This window comes from Eretmochelys imbricata, chromosome 22 (assembly GCF_965152235.1).
Source record: "Eretmochelys imbricata isolate rEreImb1 chromosome 22, rEreImb1.hap1, whole genome shotgun sequence".
Classification (NCBI taxonomy): domain Eukaryota; kingdom Metazoa; phylum Chordata; order Testudines; family Cheloniidae; genus Eretmochelys; species Eretmochelys imbricata.
In genome coordinates, this window is record NC_135593.1 from 10,983,586 (window position 1) to 11,009,127 (window position 25,542).

Genomic DNA, 25,542 nt, shown 5'->3' on the forward strand with positions numbered 1-25,542 from the left:
TGGAAGATTAAGCAAGTGTCTAGGCAAATAAATGCTTCTTTTTGGCATCTAGATGTCAGTATGCGTCCAAATGTGGATAACCTATTAAAGTGCCCATATCTGGGGAAAATGGAGCTCACAAAGTCCAATTTCCCACTGATACATTGCTGGAAAATCACGATTTGAAAAGGAAAGGTTCCCTGCTTCAGTGCTGCCCTATATGCTGTGATGACCTGTTCTTGCATCATGTTAGCCAGGTGGAAACTGCCTTTAACTCTTAAGCATTCGATTCAGAGGTATTTCTGCACCTAGGATAATATCAGAGAAGAACTAGTGTAAAGTGACAGATTTATTTTTGTAAAGTGATTGGACCTATTAAAATAATTTACAGGGAGCAAAGAAGGTTTCCTGGAACAAGAAGAACTTGAAGGACTGCTAGTGGGAGACTCCCAGGCATTGGAGGTGGCTTGATAGACAGCATCGTGGTAGACAATGAGAGGATTGGGATGAGGGGGAAATGAGAGCAGTGATCATGTTGGAGTGAGTTTATAGGGATTATGGGCTCAATTTATCCCTTTAGTGGAATTATGCTAATGATGTATTGACTTTTTTAAAAAAAACCTCGGAAATGCTCCCATCTTTCCTGTCCCGTCTTTTCTGACCAAAGTGAGTAGGAAAGGGACCCAGCCACTCTTCCATGACTTGAAATACACAGCATCAGGGGATGCTAATTCTTCTAAGTATGCTTAGACAGCTCAGTTCTTTGTCAGAGCTAATAATAACTTAGGTTTGCATCATGGCTTCTATCCCAAATGACCTCAAAGCACTCTGCACATTATACACACACAGAGCATGGTTGAAATGCAGCCACCTGTGGAATGGAGCACAATAAATCAACTTGCACATAAAATGCTAATACAAGAAGGGAAATCTTAACCCAGGACTCCAGGGGAAATCCCAGACTCTTACACAAAGAGGTCCTGGGCTCTTTGTATGTCCACAGAGGACAAAGAGGTTTTTAAGGGCTCATATGAAACACGCACATGCAAACAACTGCATGGTGCACAATTTACTTTGGAAGGATTAAGGACTGAGTCGACCCTGCTAGGTGGGGTGAAATGAGCTGCATCGCCTGGGAGATCCTCTGCTGGAGTTCAGGCGTTGACGTGCTTTCCTTCCTATTCTAGGTTTAACTGGAGCAGTCTGGTCCCCCTGAAGCTGTGGGGCAGAACACTGGGCCTGCAGGCGGAGGATTCTGAGTTCCGCCTTGAAGGCATGCCCTTCCGCATCTTCGGGGGCTCCATGCACTATTTCCGAGTCCCCAAGGAATACTGGAGAGATCGCATGGTTAAGATGAAGACATGTGGCTTGAACACCCTCACCACGTAAGTGCTACCTTCGCTAACTGGGTCCTGCAGAGTGGCTATTTAAATAAGTGGGGATTTTGCCATTGACTAGAGCAAGTCCTAAAAGGTTGGTTTCTTTCCCTGCTGCCCTGCACACGTTTTCCTGTCAGCAGGTTATCGGCCTTCCCCTGAATATGCTATCCAGCTAGCTAATTCCTTGCTCCCCTGAACGTTCTCCAACTGATGGCTACCAGATCCAGTCCTGCTGGTGGCTCTGAGTCCCAAGGGCACCTCCTGTTTGTTCCAATCTTTCTGCTGTGCAGCAGCAGCCCCTACCAACCAGATGTCTCTTCCTTGTTGTTAGCTGCTTCTGCAGGCTCCAGGCTTGGACGTCTGTAGGAACATCTGGAAACCAGAAGAGCTAGTACTTAAATGATGCAAGAGCTGTCCATGGAGAACCAGTAAGCACATGTTTGAGAACTACTGATCTCGACCAATATCATGTGGGGTCTTGAGCCGATGCTGGATTTGGGCCTGTTTAATCTTGCTCTTAAACTGATACCCTCAGTCCTGCATGGAGCAGACAGATTGAGCTGTTGTCTTTGGGAGTCTGGGGGGTATTGTGCAGTGTGCCCTTTGTGTTCTGTCCACAAGGAGCAAACAAGGCCCTGCTTGACTTGTGACCTCTACTCTGTTAACTACCTTCAGTTCTGCCAGTCCGTAAATCTGACTCTGACCTTCTCTAAGATTTACAATATACCTCAAAAACCTGCACAATTAGTTCTGGCTTTCCAGGTATGTCTGAGGGAGTCTGATGTGTCTGGTCACTCAGCACTGACACAGTGGCAAGGCAGGTCCAGGCTCTGCAGTTGCTAGTTAACATGATAATGGTTTGGAAACATGCTTCAGCCTTGCCAATGAAGAGATATCTGGACACCAAAGACTAAATTCCAAGGTGAATCTAAACCTGTCCCTTCAGTGTGAAAGTCACAGCAACTTAGACTCCTTTTCACTTCATTACTTAGACTCCCACTCTGGCCTCCCGCCGTACTGATCCTCTGAACTTGATCCAGCGAGCCTAAGGGCGTCTGAGCTGGTGTAAGTCACATACTAAAGGGCTGGAAGAAAGAAATGTAGGAAGAAAAGCATCTAACAGGAGAGTGTAAGAAGTGGGGTATAAAGACAGCCCCACCCTACTCTAACTGCTGGCTCCTCAGAGTGAAGTAACATCAACATATACCCCTTTACATAGGTGCAAAAATAGTTGTAAGCTTGCCTGACTCTGTGCCTGGCTAGAAGTGGTGTGCACAAGAGGGCAGTGTGTTGAGGAAGGGGAAAAGGGCCCACAGTCCTAGCCTCACTGTTCAGTGTGTGAATTCCCAGTCCCTCGCTCCGACTCTCTGTGTTTTCAGGTATGTGCCGTGGAACCTTCACGAAGCAGCGAGTGGGAAGTTTGATTTCAGCGGAAACCTGGATCTAGAGTACGTGGTGCAATAAGTTGTGGGGAGATGTTTTGTTTTTTTTTTACTCTACTGCTATCACTGGTTAGAGTGTAGGGGGCAGGGCGGGGGGTGTGGGAGACAAGAGTAAGAACAATTAGCTTTGAGTGTTTGCATTTTTGTTTGCACCCCAGGTGGCTTGTTGGATTTGAATGTGATTGTACTTAGAATAAAAATACATCCCTGATCCTGTCTAGTTGTAGGTTCGCTGCCTCTCCCTGAGTAATAACTTTTTAGGATGCAATTCCTGTTAAGGAAGGATAAAGTTGACTGCTAGAGAAGTGTTTCCATAGTAAGTGTAAAAAGAAAAGGAGTCCTTGTGGCACCTTAGAGACTAACCAATTTATTTGAGCATGAGCTTTCGTGAGCTACAGCTCACTTCTGCTGCATAGATGGTCTTATAGGGACATGTAGAAAAATGTTCAGATCGTTATCCCCTTCCCCCTCCTCACCAAATAACCACCACATCAGGCAGTCCTGGTTTGTTTAGTGCCTCCTTCCTAGGCCTCCAATGAAGACTATGCTAGAAGACTGTGGTTTGACACACTCCTTGGTTTTGGTTTCAAGGATAGGGTCAGGAACTCCTTTCACAGTTGATTTCAGCAAGTTTCAAGGCTGGTTTGCTTGTCAAGCACGGAGAAAGATGCAGGGTTGGTTCTAAGGTTTGCTCTAGATAACATCTATAACAGGGTTCTGACACATTCCCTGACCATATCATTGAGGCAAACTCTATTGAGACCCTGCTCACAGCAACCATGTTCAGCGACTGTTTTGTTGAGCATGGAGCTGTTCCCTACCCAGATATCCTCTTGGGTAACCCCGTCAGTGTAGCCTAGTGGTTTAGAACAGGTGACTGGGAGTTGGGAGAACTGGCTTGATTCTGCCACTGACTCTGTGTGACCTTGAGCAAAGCACTCAGTCTGTTTTGTGCCTTATCTTTCTCATCTGTAAAATAGGAACGGAAGAGAAGTGCCAAGTAATAGTATCTTACTAGACACTTCTAGGTTGGAGCAGGTATGCAAAAATCCACAAAAAGTTTGTAGCTAGTCTGCGTTTGTGTTGGGGGTTTATTTGCATGCTTGTTAATATGTAACAGGCCCATTATACATCTCTGTTCTCCTTCCAAAAGGCCCCTCCCCCCATATGCTCTTCCCTTCCCCTTCCGTACTCAGCAACAGTGAGGGTCATCCATTGACTCTCGGCATCACCCCCGCTGACTTGTCCTTGAGTGGAAAGTCGGGGGAGAGTGGTGATTGTGCTTGGTGCCATCTGTCCAGTGATGAATCGTCTCTCTCCTCTGGGTAGAGGCCGCTCAGTTCGCTCTTTGGGCAGCCTGCCTTCATGGTTAGGTCAGAACCACTCTGTTCTGTGGAGTCAGGTGGTGGGCAGTGCCAGTTAAATGGAATAATGGTATTGCTGTTGATCATGTGACTGCATTAAGCCTCTGTGCCCACTACCCCTCTAATTTTTTGAGGCCTTTGAAACCCACTGATTTGGATTCGCCTCCTATTGTTGCTACATCAAACAATTTTCTTTGACTTTGCTGCCTAGACAACATTGTCATGGGTGCATTAGGAATGCACAGAAACCAGGTGGTTTTTTAGCGAGGCAATAATTAATGTTGTCTGGATCTCCTAGGGCCTTCCTTACCTTGGCAGCTGAAGTTGGACTGTGGGTGATTCTGCGTCCGGGACCCTATATCTGCTCTGAATGGGAACTTGGTGGTCTTCCCAGGTAAGCGTATGCATGGTAGTCACATGGATTTGGGTTCTTTGTTTGACTCAAATGCTCAGGCATTCAGCCCTTAACTTGAGACAGACTGTGTCTATTTTGCGTTTGTAAGACCATAGGAACATACAAGCTCTCTGGGTCATGGAGCCCAGCCTCCTGCAGAGATTCAGAAATAATGTTAGGAAATGATTAAATGTTACAGCCTGTGTATTTCGAGGAGATGGTCATTTCTCATAGCAGAAATATTCCCACTCAGTCATTGGTCCTTTCAGAGCATTACAAACAGTAGACCTGAGATTAGAGTTCTGCTGTGAACAGTTTTTTGGTGTTTTTTTAAGGCTGTGGTATGTAATGGTTAGAGCAGAGAATTGGCGTTAGGAGATCCATGTTCTATCACTGACTCACTGTGTGACTTAGATTTACCTTCCTTATGCTTCAGTTTCACCGTCTACAAAATACAGATAATGATATTTGCAACTTGATATAAGGATTCATTCACCCCAGGGCTCATTTTAATAGCCCTATAGGGACACACATACGATGTGGATGGGAGCAATAATGTCCCATGATTCCCTCATCCCTCTATTAGAACTTCTTTTAAAGCTCTGATCTCCTGAGTACCTTTTCACCCCCCCCCCCCCCCCCACCACAAAACCTCCACTTACAAGCAACTCACTAGATCTGTGAGGCTGTCATGGCCAGCGGCAGCTCAGGCTGGTTTATAAGGCTGGAGTCAGCACATTTACCAGTTATCCCGCTGCCACTGCATAAGTGGAGTCTCATGTTTACAGCAGCCTGGTAATGGTAAGAGCCCTTGAGAGTCAAATCTAACCCGTAAGCACTGAGAATCTCTCCTGGTTACCAGATCCCAATGGGACAGCTGCCAACGTTCAGTCCCACTTGTTTATCTTTCCTTGTCTTGCTCACCAGAGCTTTAACCTCAGTGGAGGAGCTTGGCTCAGATGAAATTTTGGGATGATCTCTCCCCACTGTCTCTCTGTCTCACTTTTGCTGCAACTCACGCTCTCCTTGCTCTCAGACAAAATGAGTTCAGAGTGTTTTGGCTATTTAATGCAATTAGAGTAATCTTATCAGGAGACTGAGTTTGATTAAGGCCCCTGGGGTATCCTCCTGCAGGGATGTGAGGCTTTTGCATAGACACTTCGCCACAACATGCAACAAACTGTTTTGTGCAAGCCTGGGGGCCCAGGTGGTAGCAAGATGTGCTGCCACCTGGGAATCAAAATTAAAGTAGAGTTTTGAGATTGTGAAGGTCTTAGAGATTCTCTCTTGTCCCATCCTATCACCATCACTCATGATGGCATAGCTGCTTGTGATAACAGGAAGCAGTTGGTTAGAAATAATATTAGTCGAAAATGACTGCATTATTAGCTGATCCCAGGTCACTGTTGTAACATATTTTGCACTCATAGAGCCCCTTTTGCCTGATAAAGTAATAGTATCCCCATTTTACAGTTCAGGAAACTGAGGCAAAGCATGGTTGTGACTTAGCCAGAGCCACACAGTTGCAGAGTGGGATGTAGAACCCAGAAGTTCTGACTCTCGGATCCTTGCTCTTACCATTAGCCCAGGCTTTTTCCTGTAGGGACAGGCAATGAGCAGAGTTACTGAGATTAGATTGTAATAGCTCTGCAGTATACTGCACTTGGATAAACGTTGATTGTTCCTTTGTTATCCCAAACAAACCAATTACATCCTGTAAACCTGCACTAGAAGTGAAGGGACAGATCATCTGAAAGGATGCTGTGTGTTGGGGTGGTGATTTGGAGGTGTTGGAAGCTTGGTTTAGGATGTATTTTTATGAAGGAGCATTGGTTGTAAGAATGCAGAAAACTCAAGAATACTCCTCTTCTTCCCTGTCACTATAGACTATGGAGGTCATAGGCTGCTCTCACAATTCACCGCCACCTCCTTTTGTCAACAGCATATTTTTTTCCACCACTAATGGCTCAAGAATGATCCAGCTCCAAAACAAAGGACCTCTTTATCTTCTGAGATATAAGGCTTAGCCCATGAGGTATCATGAATGTGAATTGGAATGGGACTGAGTCTCCCAAGTTCATATTCCAAAGTACTGGGATGACAGAGGGGGTGACGTGTGGTTAGAATCCAGAATCTTGATTTGGACTCATTAACAAATGTAAGTGGAGGTTTGCATTGTAAATGTACTTAATGGGATTATTTTCAGGAAAGTGATTCTGTAAAAGTGTTCCTTTCTTACATGGAACATGCTCAAATGCCCCATGGGATTCCTTTGCCATTCATGGCATAAATGTCTGTGTAATGTTGCTCTCTGCTGCTAAATAGCTGCTGTGTTCACCTCCCGTGTCTCCTCCACCCTGCAGTCATGGGTGAAGGGATTTTAACTCACATGCCCCTTCCGTCATAAAAGATGCTATATACATGTAAAGTGACTGTCATTATTCAGTACATCTGCTCCTTCTATGTCTTTGAGTCATTGCTGCTGAACTGATGGCACAAACAAGCATTTTCCTGTTAACGCTGCAGAGAGCACAGGGAGAGCAAACTGGCTTCTCTTCTGCCTCTTTTATTATCCACACTAATGTCTAAACTTCTGATGCAGGATCTTTATTATTGGGACTGATGTTTGAAATAGAGATAATCCAGCTTGACATTGAGGTCCCAAATGCTTTTGCAGAACTATTGCTAGGAAAAAGCCCTTTTGACTTGGAAGCTGTGTGTGTTTTGGTCTGGGAGTAGGTTAAAGAGAGAATAAAGCAAACTTTACTATGTGTCATTTAATGAGTCGCTCGAACTGCACTTTGGCTACAGTTAATGTGAATCCAGGATAAAATCGCTAATGTCTGTGCACATGTGTATGTGAAGGCACAGGGTAAAAGTACAGTCCATGATTATGTCCTGAGTATATCTAGCTTAGAGTCTGATACTACCATGTGCTTTCTGAGAGATGTAGAGTACCTTCAGCTCCCATCTAGCTCCCTGGGAGCTCAACACCTCTCAAGGAGTCCTCAGCACCTTGCAGGATGGAGCTGTTGCTGAGCCAGATGACCTAAAAATGGCAATTCTTTCTGCCTGAACTCTGTGATGTGTAAGCGAGTGGAGTAATGCATGCGGGCTGGAGCAGAAGTGGGTCCCCAGTCTATTTTCTCTGCTGCTGCTTCTGCTGAACAGTTTCTGGTTATTCTAGGAATCTCCTTCTATTCTCTCCTAGCTGGCTACTCCAAGATCCTGACATGCAACTGAGAACAACCTACAAGGGCTTCACGGAGGCCGTGGATGCTTATTTTGATCACTTGATGGCCAGAGTGGTCCCTCTTCAGGCAAGTAAGATGCCTCACTGTCTCTTTCCAGGACTTGGCTGCTGTAAGCATTAGAGTCCACTCATTCAGTGGCAACAGGATAAACTGGCAAACGTGCTTACTCCACCTTATGAACCAGCCTAGACTGCAGCTGGCCATGGTAGTCTCACAGATCTAGTGAGTTGCTTTTAAGTGGGCTCTTGGGGGGCAATCCTAGCTCATCTTTTACTGAGTTCTATGGAGGAAGAAGGTGTGCAGAAGGATGAAGCTTCCATTAGATTACTCTCTTCCTCCCCACCCTCCTTCTCCCCACAGCAGTGACAGTGCAGGTTTTTCCTAGCTTGGAAGGCACAGGCTTTTCCACCTTAACTGTTGAAGTGTGATTTCCCCTCTCCTCCTCATAGGCATTCGTTTCTTGAGCCCAGGGCCGGTATAACCCCAGGTTCAGCTGGGTTAGAAACCCTGAACCTGGTGATCAGCTTCTCCCGTCTCTCCCTACAGTACAAGAAAGGGGGCCCCATCATCGCGGTGCAGGTGGAGAATGAATATGGTTCCTACGCCAAAGACCCTCAGTACCTGACCTACATTAAAACGGTAACGTTGGCACTCCCACTCTTGAGCCTGCTCTTTAGCTTCCTCCTTTCCTGCACTCCTACAGACCTCTGCTGACACCTGACCACACCTGGAGAACATCAGCAGGGTCAGTGTCTGATCCAGCTAACCTCCAATACCCATGCCCCTGTAGCAGGTGAAGTGATCCACCGTGTATCTCGATGGGGGTTGGGAGTGGGGAAAGAGGCCCTGTTTAACCTCTTCACTGCAGACAAGAGCCCGTGTATGCTGACTGTTTGCACTCCATGAGCTCTTCCCAGAAACACAAGGATACCCACCTGGCCCTGGGCAAGGCTGTCCCCTGGCTGTGCTCATTCCTATTCTCCAGATCAGAAGCAGTTTTGTGGTCGTTCTGAGGCATGCCTGATCCAATGCCTTCCCTGGGAGGGAGGTTTCTGTGAGCTAGAAACAAGCCTCCTCATAAACCTCTGTAATCTGGAGTTCAATATTGGCCAGGCAGGCTAGTTTGACTAAGGCCTCCCTCATCCTCATCAAGCAGAGACCGTGACCCAGTCTGGGTTTCTGAGCTGGGCACAAAGAGCTGGTGTGGACTCGAGGAGGCTGTGTTATCCTGGTGAATCGGATATGAGCCATGCTGACTTGCTTACCTGCTGCTGGCACAATACCCATGCCAGTGCAAACAATTAACTGGGGCCACTTTATAGCTCAGAGGGTCATCTTTCCGTGAGAATCTAAAGATCCTGTTATGTATGAGAGGGAAGTTATTTGCTCAGCATCCTGCTGTGTGTGTGTTATGGGGGAGGTGTTCTGTTTTCAAATGCTTGTGCTGCAAATGTTTAAGATTCAGAGTAACTATTAAGACCTTGGGTTGGGTGAACGAAGACTGACCTCCTCTCACACATTCCTTGGCTTCAAACAGGTGGCGCAGTCCTCTTTTTGCCCCCTAAGACTCCACTCCCTAGAGTATTGTGTTTACAGGCCCAGGTTTTCATCATAAACTCAGTGTGTCCCCTGCTTTTCTGCCATGGCATTGATAACTCCTGCTTTAACCTTGCAGGTATTTCAGCCCCCTTGTGCTAGAAGCCAGTTGGAGAGTTAACTGGATTAGTTCTGGCTCAGGTCATCTTACTCCTCACAACTAGCCTGCAAGTATTCAACTGAAGGGGTCACGTGGCGAGGTTCCTAATCCTTTTTGAATGATTCCCCTCCTGCGCTAACTCAATCTTCACCTCCTTGGAGGGTTAAATGTGACATGTCCCGGTTAACAGGTTAGAAGGTTGATTTCTAGCCTGAGCAAAGATTGTGAGAGCCATTTAAAAAAGTCTGTCGAGTTCACACTCCCACTTCTTATATCAAGTGATGAGCATGTAAGTAAATGGCTGTTTGGGTCCTGTACCACTCTGGCATGGAGATGGCACTAATTGCATTGCTCTGAGATCAGACTTTACAGTTTACCAGCCCGCTTGCTCACTTTTACCATGACAATGATGACGATGAAAGAGCTAGTGATATTTCACTCACCTGTCAAAACAAATTACATGCCCCAGACGAGTGGGTGAATAGAATTTTGCAAGGCTATTTCCTTCTGGTCTGATATTGTGTGTGATACCTCCTGTCTGAGGCTGTGTTGTCTAGTGGTTAGAGAGGAGGGACTAGGAAATCAGGACTCCCGGGTTCTGCTCTTGGCTTTGGATGAGAGTGTGGTATAGTGTTGGTGCAGAGAGACTCCTGGGTTCTGTTCCTGGCTTGGCCCCTGGGTTTTGAGTATGATGGGCTGGTTATTTCACCTCCCTTTGCCCATCTGTGACTGTAGACTGACTTGTGTTTGTTGTTAACATGGTGCAATCATCCTAAAATTCACATTTAAATTAAAAAACAAAACAAACAAAAAAGCCCCTTAAGGTCCCACTTTCCCTCACACCCTGTCAGGTGCTGCCTTTACCCTTCTGTGTCCTTGTCATGACTGCCTGTACCAGCCGCCATCTTCCTCAAGGTACATGAGCATACTGCTGCTGTGATTATCTGAATACACACACCTGTGCCTGCCTTTGACTCTGTTTCTAATTCTGGTTTTCCTGTTGTACCCTGAAATCCTGTAATGCATTTCAATGTGCAGCGACTCACTGTTTTTTTAAAAAGAAAAGGAGTACTTGTGGCACCTTAGAGACTAACCAATTTATCTGAGCATGAGCTTTCGTGAGCTACAGCTCATTTCATCCTGAAGTGAGCTGTAGCTCACGAAAGCTCATGCTCAAATAAATTGGTTAGTCTCTAAGGTGCCACAAGTACTCCTTTTCTTTTTGCAAATACAGACTAACACGGCTGTTACTCTGAAAACTGTTTTTTTACTTACTTCCAGGTAAAATAAATAAATAAATAAATACAAAGCTAACATTAATGCAGCACTCTAGGAATATTAAATAAGTGCAAGTGAGAGAAATTCCAAAATTCCCACAGTAGCTGAATTCTGCCCCACTATAAGTGTCTGTTAAGATATAACCGTGATTGCGAATCAATATAATGATGAACAGAGATTGGCAGAGAAACTGGAACCAGGCCAATGTATCTCTGAAATGTCTCTTTAAGTTCTCAGTCATAATATTGATTTAATGTAACTTTCCTTTGTGCAATATGTAAACGTTCGTCATGTAAGTGCTTTACAGACATTAGCTAATGAATCCTTGCAGGTAGCTGGTTCAGACTGAGATGTATTTATCCCCGTTTTACTACGTGGTAAAAGTAGAATGGAGAACTAAGAGAAGTCACCATCAGAACTTACCATTCAGGGATTCTCTTGGCATAGTTACCTATGACCTTTTGCCCAGAAATGAATGAGAGATGTGTCCGTTACTTCGTGATTCTGTTAACCCACCCTGGTCTTCTATATTAAGTGGTAGGAAGGCAGACGGTTCTTCTTTGCCTACTTCCCCTATATTCCCCTTGCAGTTGGAAGCAGCGGAATTACCAGATATGTTCAAAATATTGCCCAACAGGGATACATAATCCTGAAATTTGGGAGGGCCAATCCAGTCAAATAAAGAATCTCACTGGGACAAAAATGAAGGGAGGCAGAATAGGAGGCTGTGATAGCTTCAAAATATATATACTTCAACCACTTCTCTTCTTATAGTAAAGTGTGACAGCAGGTCAAAGGGAAGGAGCCAGCTTCCATTGAAATGAATGGGGATTTTGCCATTAACTTCAATGAAAACAGGAATAAGATGTGGTTTGATATTTACATAGCCCATTTTGGCCAGAAAGTAGCACAGTGGTTTATTGTGAAGTCCACAGCTGTGGCCCCAGATGAAACTTCTTCCATTTCTTTCAGTGGATGGACAAAAAATAGTTTGGAAGTATCTGGCCAAAAGGTCTGTCCCCTATCCTCCTTCCTCCACTGCAAAGAAAGATGGTACTGAACTGTACCTCCTTCGTGTGCCGGTGAAATGTTAAATTCGGGTCCCACCCAACACGATTTTTTTTCTCCCTCTCCCCCCTCCCCCCCATTTAGGCCCTGTTAGACAGAGGGATTGTGGAACTGTTAATGACTTCTGACAACAAGGATGGACTCTCCTCTGGCTACGTAGAAGGAGGTATGTGGCATTGCAGTGCTTTTCAAGGGGAAAAGTTAAAGCTACTCTTCTAGTCTGGAATGGTGGAAAAGACTGATGCCTTAAATGAGGGGAGGTGCATTTCCTTAGGTACATCTTTATTATTTATTATTTTTTGTGTTGTGTTAGCACATAGGAGCACAAGTCAAGGACTGGGATCCCATTGTGCTAGATGCTGTACAAGCACAGAACTAAAAAAGAGTCCCAAAGAGCTTAGTGCACACTCCTTTTCAATGTAATGACTGGGATATGGATGGCAGCAGAGTTGCACCATGGATATACAGCATGTTGGAGCACCGAGGAGCTATATATCACTTTTCAGACCATGTGGAGGAGTCAAGGGCTGATAGGGATGAACAGCTTGGATATAATAAGGTTTAACCATATATAGCTACCTTGTCCTGTTTGGTGATGAGCATCTGCAACTTCCATTAGCGTTCTTTGGAAGATGTAAGAGATCAGATACCAAGAGGTGTTGAGCAAAGAGGTTGAAATTGCTGTTGATGCTAAAGATACTGCCCTAGCTATTTATTTCAATTTAACATATTAAAAATGCCTACATGTAAGCACTTGGTACCCTAACAATTATTAAAAGTGCAATCACCTTTTGTTAGGATTTTGGATTTTACATTAAAAGTCAGAAGGCCTCATGAAAAGCCGAAATGGGAGACTGAAATTTACCGCTCTGAAAGGGTTTAAAATAGTTTGTAGAGGGGCAGGCTGGCTAGCCGTGGGTTACTGTGGCATTTGCACACTTGTCCCTAGAGCGTGGAGCTTTTCGGGTGCGAAGAGGAGTCGGGAGAGACAAGTTGATTTTTGTGATATAAATCTCAGAAAAAATCAATCCTCCTAACGAGCTATGATCTCCCTGAAAATAACTCCTAGAAACCCAGTTTAGCACCTAGCCATACAGAAACCCAGGTGCATGAGCTCCAGTGTCTGTGTTCTGCATTTGATGGTGTTGTATACAGCACCATATTGAGATGTTCCTTTTTCTGTGCCTGATCCTGCAACTAGCCCTTAATCACTTCACTATTCCCATTGACTTCAGTGGGCCTACCCATCTGAGTAATGATTACTTTCCTGTGTAACGGTTTGCAGGTCCCAGGGCTATGTTAGTCATAAGTAAGGCAGCGAGTCTTTCACGGAGGTCACGGATTCCCTCTGTGACTTCTGCAGCAGCAGGAGTGGTTGACCCCAGGGCCGGCCTAGCAGCTGGGCCAGCCACACTGGCTGCTGCTTAGGCAGCCCCAGGCAGCTGGCCCTGGCGCTAGGAGCAGTGGCAGGGCCCTGGGCCACCCCTCCCACTTCCAGAGCCACGGCGGTGGGGTCCCAGACCACTCCCCCCCAGCAGCAGTGGCATGCTGGAGCCTGCCCGACCCACTCCCAGAGCAGCAGTAGCATTGCCAGAGCGCCCCCACCCTCACCCAGCAACTACGATTTAGTCAGGGGTATTTATAGTACAAGTCATGGCCAGGTCATGGGCTGTGACTTTTTGTTTATTGCCCGTGACCTGACCATAACTTTTATTAAAAATACCCATGGCTAAATCGTAGCCTTGGTCACAAGTGCTGCTGATGTTCAGTCCAGAGAGAACTGCATGGAGATCACAAAATAAGAGATGTTCCCCACTCTTCTTTGCTCTTACGTTTGAAATAAATAAAGCGGGGGGAATGCATTCTTGGTGTAACTCTGAAGCTTGTGGAGTTGCACCCCGACTTAGTGTAGCCTGTTCCAGTTTTTCTTTCAGCTACAGCAGTTTCCAGCCTTGTCCACACAGGGTCACTCTCTCCCTGCCAGTGAGCTCAGCATTTGGAAGGGATGGGGGTGGAAATCCCCTTTTTTAGCACTCGTTGCCTTTCCTGGGAATGTTTACCGCCTTGGAGCTCTCTCTCGTGTGGAGTTGTCTTTTCCAGAGGGCTGTATGATGAGATGGCTTTGATACCAATTCGCATTTTAGATGTCAAAACAATCTGCTCATTAGAGTCAACATGTCAAGTAATCAGGAATGCGGAATAACTAGGGCTTCCAGTGATGCTGCAGCAGCAGGAAGGTGGCTGAAAACACAAAAGGGAAGGTAATAGAATCTGCTGTAGAAATAGGCAGAAAGATGAGAGAGGAGAAACTGCTGCCATGAGGTTGGAGAGGAATATAAAGCCATGATCCTGAGGCCTGGTTCATTCTTCTCGTCAGTGGAGGCTTGGTTTCCTTTTAAAAGTGTGCGTGATTCCCATTGATGCTGGTGGCTGACAGGTGCCTTGCAGAGAAGAATATCCATTATGGAAGGGCATCTGCCCCAGGGTGTCGTAGCCAGTCTGGTAGTTCTCTCCTAGCCACTGCTCTGTGGCTGTAAAGGACCCTACTGGCCTCAGAATCAGTGCAGTGGCGGGAGCAAGGCTTCTGATGGTGTGCATCCCCTCCACACCCATGGACACAGCATATGCCACATGCTGCAGCTCTCTGGGGGTAGCATTGAAGCCTGTAGCTTGCAGTCTGTATGGATCCATCAGCCATCGACCTGGGCTGAGGAAGGAGGTGCAAGAGCTGCAGAGGCTTTTTGAACCCTGAGGCTGGCGTGGCAATGCCAAGAAGCTTCAATACTTCTCCACAGGCTGGAGTAGGGTAAAGTATCTCCCGCACAGCAATCCCCAGCATCCAACCCAGTTCATCAGGCAGGGCCCTGGGAGCAGGCTTTGCATCGCTGTGCAGATTACAATTTCAACCAAGGGGGTAGACACGGGGCTGTGGGTGGCTGTTATTGGGGCATCCTATCAAAAACTGCCTCTTGTACTCCGTGAAGATGGGAGGTGCTTCAGACAGGGAAGGAGAGCTTCCAGAGAACCTAGTTAGCTAGTTCACCATTATATCTGGGTTTGCTCTGTCGCTCCCCAGTGTCTTTGATAGCTGCTCAGCAATGTATTGCTAATTCCGAGTGGACAGGTGGCCTCATCCCATTAAACTACCATCACACTCTGCACTAATTGGCAATCTCGTTGGCAGTCTTGACAGTGAACGTAAGGGCTAAATGTGCCACAGAATCCAAACTCCTGGTCCCTCCAGGTCAGGACTGAAGTGCACTGGGGTGGGATGTGTGTAAAGCTTACCCTGCTGCTGCCCATCCTTTATCGGATCTGAGTATTTGGGCTCGATTTTGTTCTCCCACCAGTTTCAGTGGAGTTCTTGATTTGCACTAAGAGCAATACTGGGCACCTTGTCTCCAGGGCTTTCAACCAGTGCCTTCCACCAGCAGTAAACTCACGTTTTGTTCTTGCAAAAGAAATGACTTGCTTGTCTGTACCAAAGTCTCAGGGTTCGCACATTGGTCACAGAAATCTGTGAAAATCCAGGTAAAAATGGTGAACTGCTGGCTCTGGCTCTTGTAAATAGTCTGTTTGAATCATTGTGCTTGACAAAACAGGGGCTGGAGCTGATGCCAGCTCTTTTAGATTATTGTGGAATAATGTACTTCTGTATTAACAATACTTGTACCACTGCACCTTACATCGCAGAGCTCTTGCACTGGAGTGTCTTAAATGTTAGGCAAGGGCAAGAGAAGAGTTAAGGGTTCTTCACACCACAGCCCCTGCTGGGTTGAGGAATATTGGTTACTGGGTAGCCATGTATGTTGTCAAAGTGGCACGTGCACTAGTTCTCCTGGACTACGCAGTCAGTGCCTTTCACCCAGCGTGCAAAGAGCATAACCTAGCTGTTGGCTTGTTTCCGGTGAAACACTGTGTGTCTCCCTGCTGAGATGTAGACTTTAATTGGGAGATCTATCTGGCTCATTTGTATTGTGGTTTCTCAATCCCTCTCTTGTTCACCTACCCCCACAGAACCGTTAAGCTGTAAGCCTCTGCCAGGGATAGAGTATCCTGCAGCTAAAGCTTGGAGGTCAGAATTGCCTCCAGATATGATTTCTAATAATAACAGTTCTCCTTTATGGTGCCTTTCATCCAAGGATCTCCAAGTGCTTTCGGATGCTAATTAAGCCTTGGGATATCCCATGAGGTGGGCTGCTGTTATTTCTTGCTTGTATCTCTGTGTGAACATTCAAAGCTAGGAATGTGGCCTGCAGCTATTCCACTGTTTGTCGAAGTCCACAAGCTGAGAAGCTTCATGGTAGGTCAGGATTTGAATTGGAGACCTCCAAGGAGCACCCAGGCGTGCTGCAGGATGTTGTGTTAATGATTCAGTAATTGGCTTATTTTCCCTCTGAGTTGGTGACAGGTTGATGCCCCATCCTGGTATATGGAAACGTTCCATCAGTTGAGGGGATTGATTTATCAGCACTAGTAAAGACTCTTGTTTCTCAACAGCTTTGGCCACTGTTAACTTTCAGAAGGTGGATTCCAGCTTCCTGGTCTATCTTGACACAGTACAGGTAAGATGAAAAGATTTGTCTTTGTTCAGCCTATTCTTATCGTTGAAGCAGTGGCATCCAAGCACTGATACCTTATTTTTGTGGTGGATGCTCTAGACTCCTCTTCCCTTAGGGCCAAATCCCTTTGAAGTCAATGGAAAGTTTCCCATTGATTTCAGTGGAAGTTGGATGGGACCTTAATGAGGCTGTATCCCAATGCTCACTTACTGCTTGTTTTCCCGTATGGTTGTGGAGCTTGGCTAGTGTTCGCAATCTGGGATCTCTCTTTGGAAAGCGGGGGGATACAGTGTGTGCCATTGCATCAGAATTTCTACAGCTGAGGCCCAGCTCTGGTATAAAGCAGAGAGAGAGAGAGAGAGAGAGAGAGAGAGAGGCTGTAGATCAAGCTCTGAATTTCTGAATGCTTCAAAGATGGGGGATGTTTGGATCTAGGGTTCTGGTTCAGCCCATTATGGGTGAATCCTAATTTCATAATATTCATGGATACTCATGAAATTGGGGGTTTGGGCATCTGGGAGCTTCAGAACTCTTAAGAGCTTCGTTTCAGCCTCACAGGGATTAGATATTCAGGACAGAAGCCCACAGCTTTTCAAGAGCACAGCTGCAGTCATTGCAGCCCTGAGGGGACACAGCCAACCTCCAGGTTACTGAGAATATGGAAAACATGGGTAGCACTGTATAAAGCTACAGGCTGTTTGCAAAATGCAGATTTAGATATGGGTTGGGTATTCAACAGCCAGCCAGCCGCCTCCTCCTAACCCCCCCCCCCCGTGTTTGGATAGCGGGGCACTAGTCCAGCTGCATCTCCAGGGAATGGTATGGTGGGAATGAGTGTGGTGGAAAAGCAAGATGCTGCGATGTCCCCGATAGACTTGCTACGTCACAAAGCCACCAGCAACATGTGATTAAATTATCCCCCTCGCCCGGATTGAATTTGCAGCATGAGGTCTATGTTTGTCTGTCCTTTTTAGTGCTTAACAGATTTGAACGTCTGGTAATTCCTTTTTCTAATATTGAGTGATCAATTAAACAATTAAAGTGAACAAGTTTTGGCAGGAGAAGGCAGGACTCCACAGCAGCCTTTCTGGCAAGTGTGTCCTTCATAGCCGTAACCGAGTGCCTCGTGCATGCTGGTGGGGAGAGGGGATGGCATTCTGAAGTGTTCTGCTGGTGGAGCCCTTGGGAATCTGTGAGCAGATTTCCTATTTGCAGGTCCTGATCTGACTCCCCTCACCTGGGTTTCCATTGTTCCATGACATATGCAGCTATTGATCCACTGAAGAGAGGCCAGAATAATTTCACTTTGGCAGCAGGGAGTTGGGCCTGACTGCTTTGGCAGCATTCTGATTCTCCACGTTCTCTTTGCTTTGGAGTATTAATCTGCAGGTACCACTGGATCTTGGAACTGGAGACCTCCTTTCCTGCAGCTTGAGGGCTCTCTACACAAGTGGAGATAGCCTGACGCTTGTGTCTTTCATTTAAAGAGGATTGTGCTGTTCTGCCTGACCAACAGGAGCCTGGGCATTGGTCTGTTCCTGGCTTGAAATACCTTCCCTACTGTTCTATAAAGGTTAATTGTAGCCAGATATCTCCGAAAGCCAGAAATCTTATCTCCTGAAGTGTTTGTTACTGGGGAGGTGATGGGAAGGTTCTTTAGACTCATACTAAATATCCGAGGGATTAAGGGTAATTTAAAGTTTAAATCCCCCGTGTATCAAAATTTTTTGTGGGGTGGACTAAGTGTTTCTTAAATCAAGTGAACTCACAAAGCAGAGTGAAGGCTCCTTCTGTTTGCCAAGCTGCTTGGTTCACACACAGTCACAGCCATGTCGAGATCAGGATAAAAATGAAAGTATCGTGCCTATGACACAGCCAGCCAAGTCAGGGTCAGGCTGAGCAACATCGTGGTTTCAGAAGCATTTAATCATCGAGGGGCCAGTGAGCTGCCAATCAGGCTGCGCTGCAGCCCTTGCGAGGGGCCAGTGCACAGTAATAGAGGTTTCAGTCTCCTCTGATAAAGCAAATTCAACACGGCAGCTCATTACAGCAGCTTCAGTGGGAAGTTTGGGTGTATGATTCCATATTTGAAGGGCTCCACCAGCCATTTAGGCACGTCCCTAAATGTTCCTGCTTATCAGTCTGAGAACTGGACTCCCTAATTTAAACGGCTTGGAAACGGGGTTCTCTATTTTGGTGCCTTTGAACAGCAGGTTCTGGCAATTGAAAAAGGCGGTCTGGATTATAGAGTTCATGGAACAGACTCCATGACCTGTCGGGGCCTGGTATGTGTCGCCGCTGTTTGCTCTCTCCTCTATTATTCTAGCTTTGCCATCCTACCTCGCTCCTCCCCTGCTATCTCAATCTTAGCTGCTCTACAGCTTTGCCAGCAAGTTCCAGTCTTCACCTGCAATGCCCCCACCGCGTGCTGTTCCAGTCCAGGGTCCCACTCAACTCTGCCAATGCACCTCAATCCTGATCTACAGCCCTCACACCTCCATTCCAAGCCTGAGCCTCTCCTAAGTGTGTAATGCCAGATGGTATGGATAAGCTAAGGTGGTGAACTATATTAGATTTCAGACCCAAATCAAATTTAAGCAAAGGACACCAAGCACTGGATTAACCCATTGTGTACTGTACTTTGTCCTTTTGTAACTGATACAGTGGGGCGGTGGAGGTGATGTCTTGAGTCTGTGTCAAGCAAACAGTAGTAGCATCATTCCTACTCTCACCTGGGGTGATTCACCACTCTAACAGTCCTTTCTCTCTAATGACTTGGGTATCCCGGTCCAAAACTGATCAGGAGGCAGTTTGACTCAATGGCATTCTGTCTTGTTGCAGATATGCCTACATATTGGCTTCACGACAGCGCTTCATGCAGAATCCTGTCCCAGGGCACCCCCTCAACACTGCCTGCATGGTGTTTTATTTAACACTGTTCATTTGTGGAGGAGCACTCCAGTCTAGTGTTTCACCTGAGTGCCCCAGATTCCTTGCACTGTCAGAGATGTAAGATGTATAGAGGTGGGGAATTGGTGAATGAGCACTTCGCTCAGATTGCAGCCTGGTTGTGAGATGCCATAGCAGCAAAATGGGACCAGGTTTTATTTTTTAAATGATAACAATCTCCTCTTTGATTGCACACTCTTCCCTCCTCCTCTACCACCAACACCTTCCTTTCCTCCCCTAAATGCCAGCCTGGAAGATTTGCAGAAATGCTTTGTGTCCCTGGGCTGTGGCCTGTCTGTTCTCTCATCTCCCCATTTTCCAGCTTGGAACCTAATTGGGATTTCACATTCTTGGAAAGTTTGCAGTGCAAATCCAGCCATTTTAACCTGACTTTGTGACCCACAGGCTAGAGAGGTTCTGCTGTAATTGGCCTTGCCATATTGAGCTGGCACTGGAGCAAGAAGTAGCATGTTCTCCACCAACCTCATAGTCATTGCTGATCACCAGGTACAGCGTGACCCTTGGAGAACAGCACTCCCTCTGCAACGCTAGTTAATTATAGGGGTTGGAGGGCTGACCGTGCGTGTTCTTAGGGAGTCTGAATCATAGGTTTGTTTGTCCTTGATGTGGTCTCTATTCAAGGCGCTGATTAAATGCCCTGCTTGACTGTTTTGTCTGAGACTGATTTGACTGATACTGTATTTTATCAAGAGCTGATTTGAACCTGGAGCAATTAGAACGTTACAGGCACCAGCAGTTGTATTCTCCTAATAGAACATGATTTTCTTTAATTCTGCTTACCTTATCCCTTTCACATAGCATCAGATAACCCCCACCCATCAAACACAAGGTGAAATTGCCTTGACTAGGAGTAAACGTCCTGAGTGCGGAGTGCTGACAAGTCTGATCGCACATGGTACTGTCTGGTGTGATGGGGTCAAGCGGAATTCCACAGGAGGTAAAGGAGCTGGCAAGCCGTGACAAATGGGAAGAAATTGCTTTTTAATGAAGACCTAATTCCTGCAAAGGCTAATGCTTTCCTGCCATCACCATATGCAGCATTAAAAAGGCATTAAGTCGCTAAGGTCTGCTGTTCCCACCTTGGCAAGCATTGGCTACAGCACACCTGCAAACTCATAAACTGCAGTGGTGTGGCTGATAAGTAGACATTTATAAATGTGAATTTCTAGCAGAAACTAAACCATCGCAGTTGGCTTGTTTTTTTGCTCCAGTTGCTCAAAGCCTTGATATGTGGAACCATTTGGTGTCACCTGTTCTTTTGCGTTGCTTTGTGTTTCCCTTCTGGTGGTGTGATCGTAGGAGACTGTATATGCTTCAGGCTCTGCTTTGCCCATCTGTCCTAGGTGTTTCTATGTCTTGCTTGTCCAGGGTTTTGTCTCTAGATCTTTTCTGTGTGCTTGAGAAGAAACCCTTTTAAGGGCCTTTTCCTCCAACAGCACTCAGACGAAGGGCCTCTGGAAAACAAGGGTGAGCACTGGATCACCATACCACCCCATCTATGTAATTCTGTCTTTTGTTTTTATAACAGCAAAATAAGCCGAAGATGGTGATGGAGTATTGGACTGGATGGTTTGATAGCTGGGGCGGCCCTCATAATGTCTTTGATGCAGATGGTGAGCACCATATATTATCATCGCACACTTAGGATTTATTGCGGTATAAACTGCTGTCAACAAATGTGGTACAGTAATGCTGTCTCCATCAAGTTTCCTATCTAGCGATGCCCCTAGCTCTGAGCAAGTGCCTGTAAATTTATAACCTCTTTAGTGGATTCACACACTGCTGTGGGTTTTTTTTTTTTGTCTTTCTTTATCCCTGTCAATGTCAAGTAATGATTTTTATGTGGCATTTTTCAAATAAGTTTGTTTTCACTGCTCTAGGAGTAAGCATATCAACAAGCTAGTGCAAGGAGTAGTTGCATAGATTCCAAGGCCAGAAAGGACCATTGTGATCATCTAGTCTGACCTCCTGTATAACACAGGCCAGAGAACTGCCCCAAAATAATTCCTAGAGCAGATCTTTCAGAAAAACAATCAATCTGGATTTAAACATTGACATTAGCCGTCAATCTTTATATTATGGCAGTGTCCAAAAGACCTCAACTGGGTCACGAACCCCCATTGTGCTAGAGGCTGTACAAACACAGAAAAGAGACAATCTCTGCCCTAAAGAATTCACAGTCTGAAGAGACAAACAAAGAGTAGGCGATGTGGATACAACATACAAGCTAATGAAATTGGTGAAGAACTGATAGTTATGTGGATTGTAGAAAACTTTTGTAATTGGGGTTAGAGATAAGGTGGAAGGGAAAGGAAATAAGGATAGTCACTGTGAGGAGCTTAGAAAGGACTTCTGGGTTTTATTTCACCTCCTCCACTGTTTCACCTCCTCCACTGTTTCCTATCTCCCTACCTCTTCAGGGGTATGGGTCATCGTAGGGACACGTCATTGCCCACTGAAGTCACTGGCAGATTCTCCAATGACTTCAGTGTGCATTGGAGCAGGCCCGTAAAGCTTTGTTCTAGTGATCTACATTTTTATGTGGCTCCTATCACCACAGAATCTGAGTACCTCACTATCATTTAATGAATGTATTTTTCCAACACCCATGTGGAGAGGGAAATAGTATTAGCCCCATTTTACAGATGGGGAACTGAGGCATAGAGAGACGAAATGACTTAGCTGAGGTCACAGAGGGACTCTGTGGCAGATTTGGGAATAGAATCCAGATCTCCTGACTCCTAGCCCACTGCCTCAGCTACTTCGTCCCTATCTTGTGCAAATTTCTAAGGGACTCTATTCTGCATATGTATGCTACAGCAGTAGTAAAAATGACATGAGGATTTTGTGATAGCTCTGTCATCACATTATATGCATAGTAAATAGATTTGTTTTCACTCCAACAAGATTATTTTACCTTTTGTGGGTGATATGGTCAACATAAACCTCATTCAAACTTAGTACTTCCAAAAGGGTCATGTCCCATTTCAGTTCATATATTAAGAAACAAGGTAAATAAATATATCTTAAAAAAATAAAGGAAACTTAAATAATTTGGTCATAACATAATGCATCTAAAATAACCTGTCTCCTACCTGTGCAATTCTCTGTGTAACTATGTCATCAGTATAGTAGATCAAGGTCCTTGCCTAGACAGAATTCCCACTGAAGTCAATGAAAACTTTGCCTGCTTTGGGAATGTAGGCTCTCTCGGATGGGCTGTGTATGAATTATTCCTGCAGAACATTTCAAGTGGAAAGGTTGCCCTATATAAAGTAAAAGCGACAAAGAGTCCTGTGGCTCCTTATAGACTAACAGACATATTGGAGCATAAGCTTTCATGGGTGAATACCCACTTCTTCAGTTGCATCTGAAGAAGTGGGTTTTCACGCATGAAAGCTTGTGCTCCAATATGTCTGTTAGTCTATAAGGTGCCACAGGACTCTTTGTCACTTTTACTGATCCAGACTAACACGGCTACCCCTCTGATACTATATAAGGTAGCTGTAAGTGACTGGAGTTACCCCAGGCATGAATTGGGCTCATGAAGCATTGGGAGAGGGGGGTGATTGTAAACAAAATGCTCAGTTTGAAATTCTTGAATTGTTGGCATGTTCAGTCCGTACTATGTTATACTACCTTCTTGATTTGTGATGTTCGGAACCATTGTTGGGGGTTTTCCTTCCTTTACAGATATGGTGAATTCTGTAGCAGAAGTCCTTAAAACGGGAGCATCCATCAACCTCTACATGTTCCATGGGGGCACCAACTTTGGCTTCATGAATGGTGCTTTGGATTTTGATGAGTACAAGCCAGATGTCACAAGTTATGGTGAGTTTTCTTTCACTGCCTCGCTTGCGTGCGCATTGCAAGCCTGCAGCCTTTGAGCCAGCTGCAGCTGATGGAAAGCTCTATGCCCATCACTTTCTTGAAGGATCTAGGTGCTGTCTCTGCATCACCATCACCGAGACAGGAGAGAAGAAAGACCCTGATCTTGGCTCATCTGGGAAGACGGTGTGACTGTGACAGAGGGTTTCCTTTAACACTCCAGTTTTCTCGCCCTATTCCAGTATTTGGGGGAGTCCTTTACTATGAATTGAGTCAGAAACCACTGGGTAGATAAAGACATATAGTTATCATCAAGTGGTGCTGTTTTCTCTATAGTGTCTCTCCTCTCTTTCAATTAATGATTAAGGAAAGACCATCTGAGACTTCTGACACCAAAATAGTTGGTTATTTGGCTTTGACTTTTAACAATTTGAAGAGTATATTATAGCAATTTTCATCCCAAAAGTCCTCACCAAAACTATTGACTTTATCCCACATGGAGTTAAGGGCAGATGCAGATTGGGACCCTCACAGTATGTGCAGCCAACACTGGGGAGGAGAGCAGCAGCCACAGTACAGCAGTGAGGGAAAAGAGGAAATGTTAGCAGAGAATGCTAAGGCAAATCTGTGTTCTTATGGAAAGGTGTCTGGGACCATGCAAGGCAGATAGGACCCCTATCCATTTACTGCATGGCACTATCCTCAACGTATTTGTGTTGCGTGGAAGAAGGGCTGACTTGAGCTTGCTGTGATTTGAACCTCTGATTGCAAGAAGTGGAGAGATTTCTTACCTGAAACATAGGCCTTTAACATGCATCCATATTTCTTCCCCTCCTCTTTGGCTTGCAATAACAGTTAAGAAAATATTTTATTTGTCAGTCAGTTGTATGAGGCAGGGGAAAACCCATTAAGCATAATGGGAAAATGGATGGCACTGGTGTACATGGGAGAGGAAGGGTATCGGTTAAGAGCCCTGTTGTGCCCTCAGACTTTCATGCCCTGTTACCCTTGACTTCAGTCAGGCATTGTAGAAGTGAACGTGGGGGGCAGAATTTGACCATACACTTTATTATACCAGCAATAGGTGTGGGTTCAAGCTGTTTCTCTTTACTTTTATTTTACGCCCATCTTCAGAATTACTTTGCTATTAAGTAGCTGTCTCTTTACACAATGAGACAATGTCTCAGGCCCTGTCTGCATTAAGGAACTTTGTGCTTGTGTAGTTAATCAATGTAGCTATACCAGTGGAAACTTCCTTAATGTCAACAAGGCCTGAGATAAACATATTATCCCTTTGGCTCTGACCTCTTGAATGACTACTTTCCTAAAGCTGACGATGCTCTGTGACAGGTGCATGCTTGTTTTCCAGACTATGATGCTGTGCTGACAGAGGCTGGAGACTACACATCCAAGTTCTTCAGACTCCGTCAACTCTTCACCAAGATCATAGGTGATGATAAACCTCAGAGCAGCTTCTCTACCCCTTAAATGCTGGCCTGTGCTATACCAGAGAAGCTTTAAAATGGACCACCAAGGGTCTCTGCTGGATCCCTGCTACTCCCCACACGGATATGTCCCGCAGATTAGTTGGAAGCATTTCCTGAAGAGTAGGAGGCCCAGGGATCATAGAATATCAGGGTTGGAAGGGGCCTCAGGAGGTCATCTAGTCCAACCCCCTGCTCAAAGCAGGACCAATCCCCAACTAAATCATCCCAGCCAGGGCTTTGTCAAACCTGACCTTTAAAATATCTGAGGAAGGAGATTCCACCACTTCCCTAGGTAATGCATTCCAGTGTTTCACCACCCTCCTAGTGAAAAAGTTTTTCCTAATATCCAACCTAAACCTCCCCCACTGCAACTTGAGATCATTACTGCTTGTTCTGTCATCAGCTACCACTGAGAACAGTCTAGTTCCATCCTCTTTGGAACCCCCTTTCAGGTAGTTGAAAGCAGCTATCAAATCCCCCCTCATTCTTCTCTTCTGTAGACTAAACAATCCCAGTTCCCTCAGCCTCTCCTCATAAGTCATGTGTTCCAGCCCCTAATCGTTTTTGTTGCCCTCCACTGGACTCTTTCCAATTTTTCCACATCCTTCTTGTAGTGTGGGGTTGTAGAGCAGGTTGTTACAGAAATGGTTTTTCAGCTGACTTCCCAGCAACGGGAAGGATGCATGCATTTAACAGTCTCCGCATGCAGGGGAAATGTCATGCCAGCAAACTTAAAATCAATGCAAATCTGGGGAAGTGCTTTTGTTGTACAGATCCCGTTTGCATTCTGTTCTCTCTGGAGTTGGACAGGTGGCTCTCACCACTGGATAAATACACTAGC

The 25,542-nt window shown here is 45.6% G+C and overlaps 1 protein-coding gene across 1 annotated transcript in view; it reads left to right on the forward strand.

Moving 5' to 3' along the window:
- The window catches only part of LOC144278420 (beta-galactosidase-1-like protein 2), a 49,968-nt gene that overhangs the window by 11,433 nt on the left and 12,993 nt on the right, over nt 1-25,542 (forward strand). Inside the window, exons 2-11 of the mRNA XM_077839697.1 lie at nt 1,167-1,364; nt 2,738-2,806; nt 4,463-4,558; nt 7,770-7,878; nt 8,359-8,451; nt 11,939-12,020; nt 16,355-16,419; nt 20,915-20,999; nt 23,080-23,217; nt 24,584-24,664. Of these exons, the coding sequence (XP_077695823.1) occupies nt 1,167-1,364; nt 2,738-2,806; nt 4,463-4,558; nt 7,770-7,878; nt 8,359-8,451; nt 11,939-12,020; nt 16,355-16,419; nt 20,915-20,999; nt 23,080-23,217; nt 24,584-24,664 (1,016 nt within the window). The remainder of the gene's footprint in view (nt 1-1,166; nt 1,365-2,737; nt 2,807-4,462; nt 4,559-7,769; nt 7,879-8,358; nt 8,452-11,938; nt 12,021-16,354; nt 16,420-20,914; nt 21,000-23,079; nt 23,218-24,583; nt 24,665-25,542) is intronic.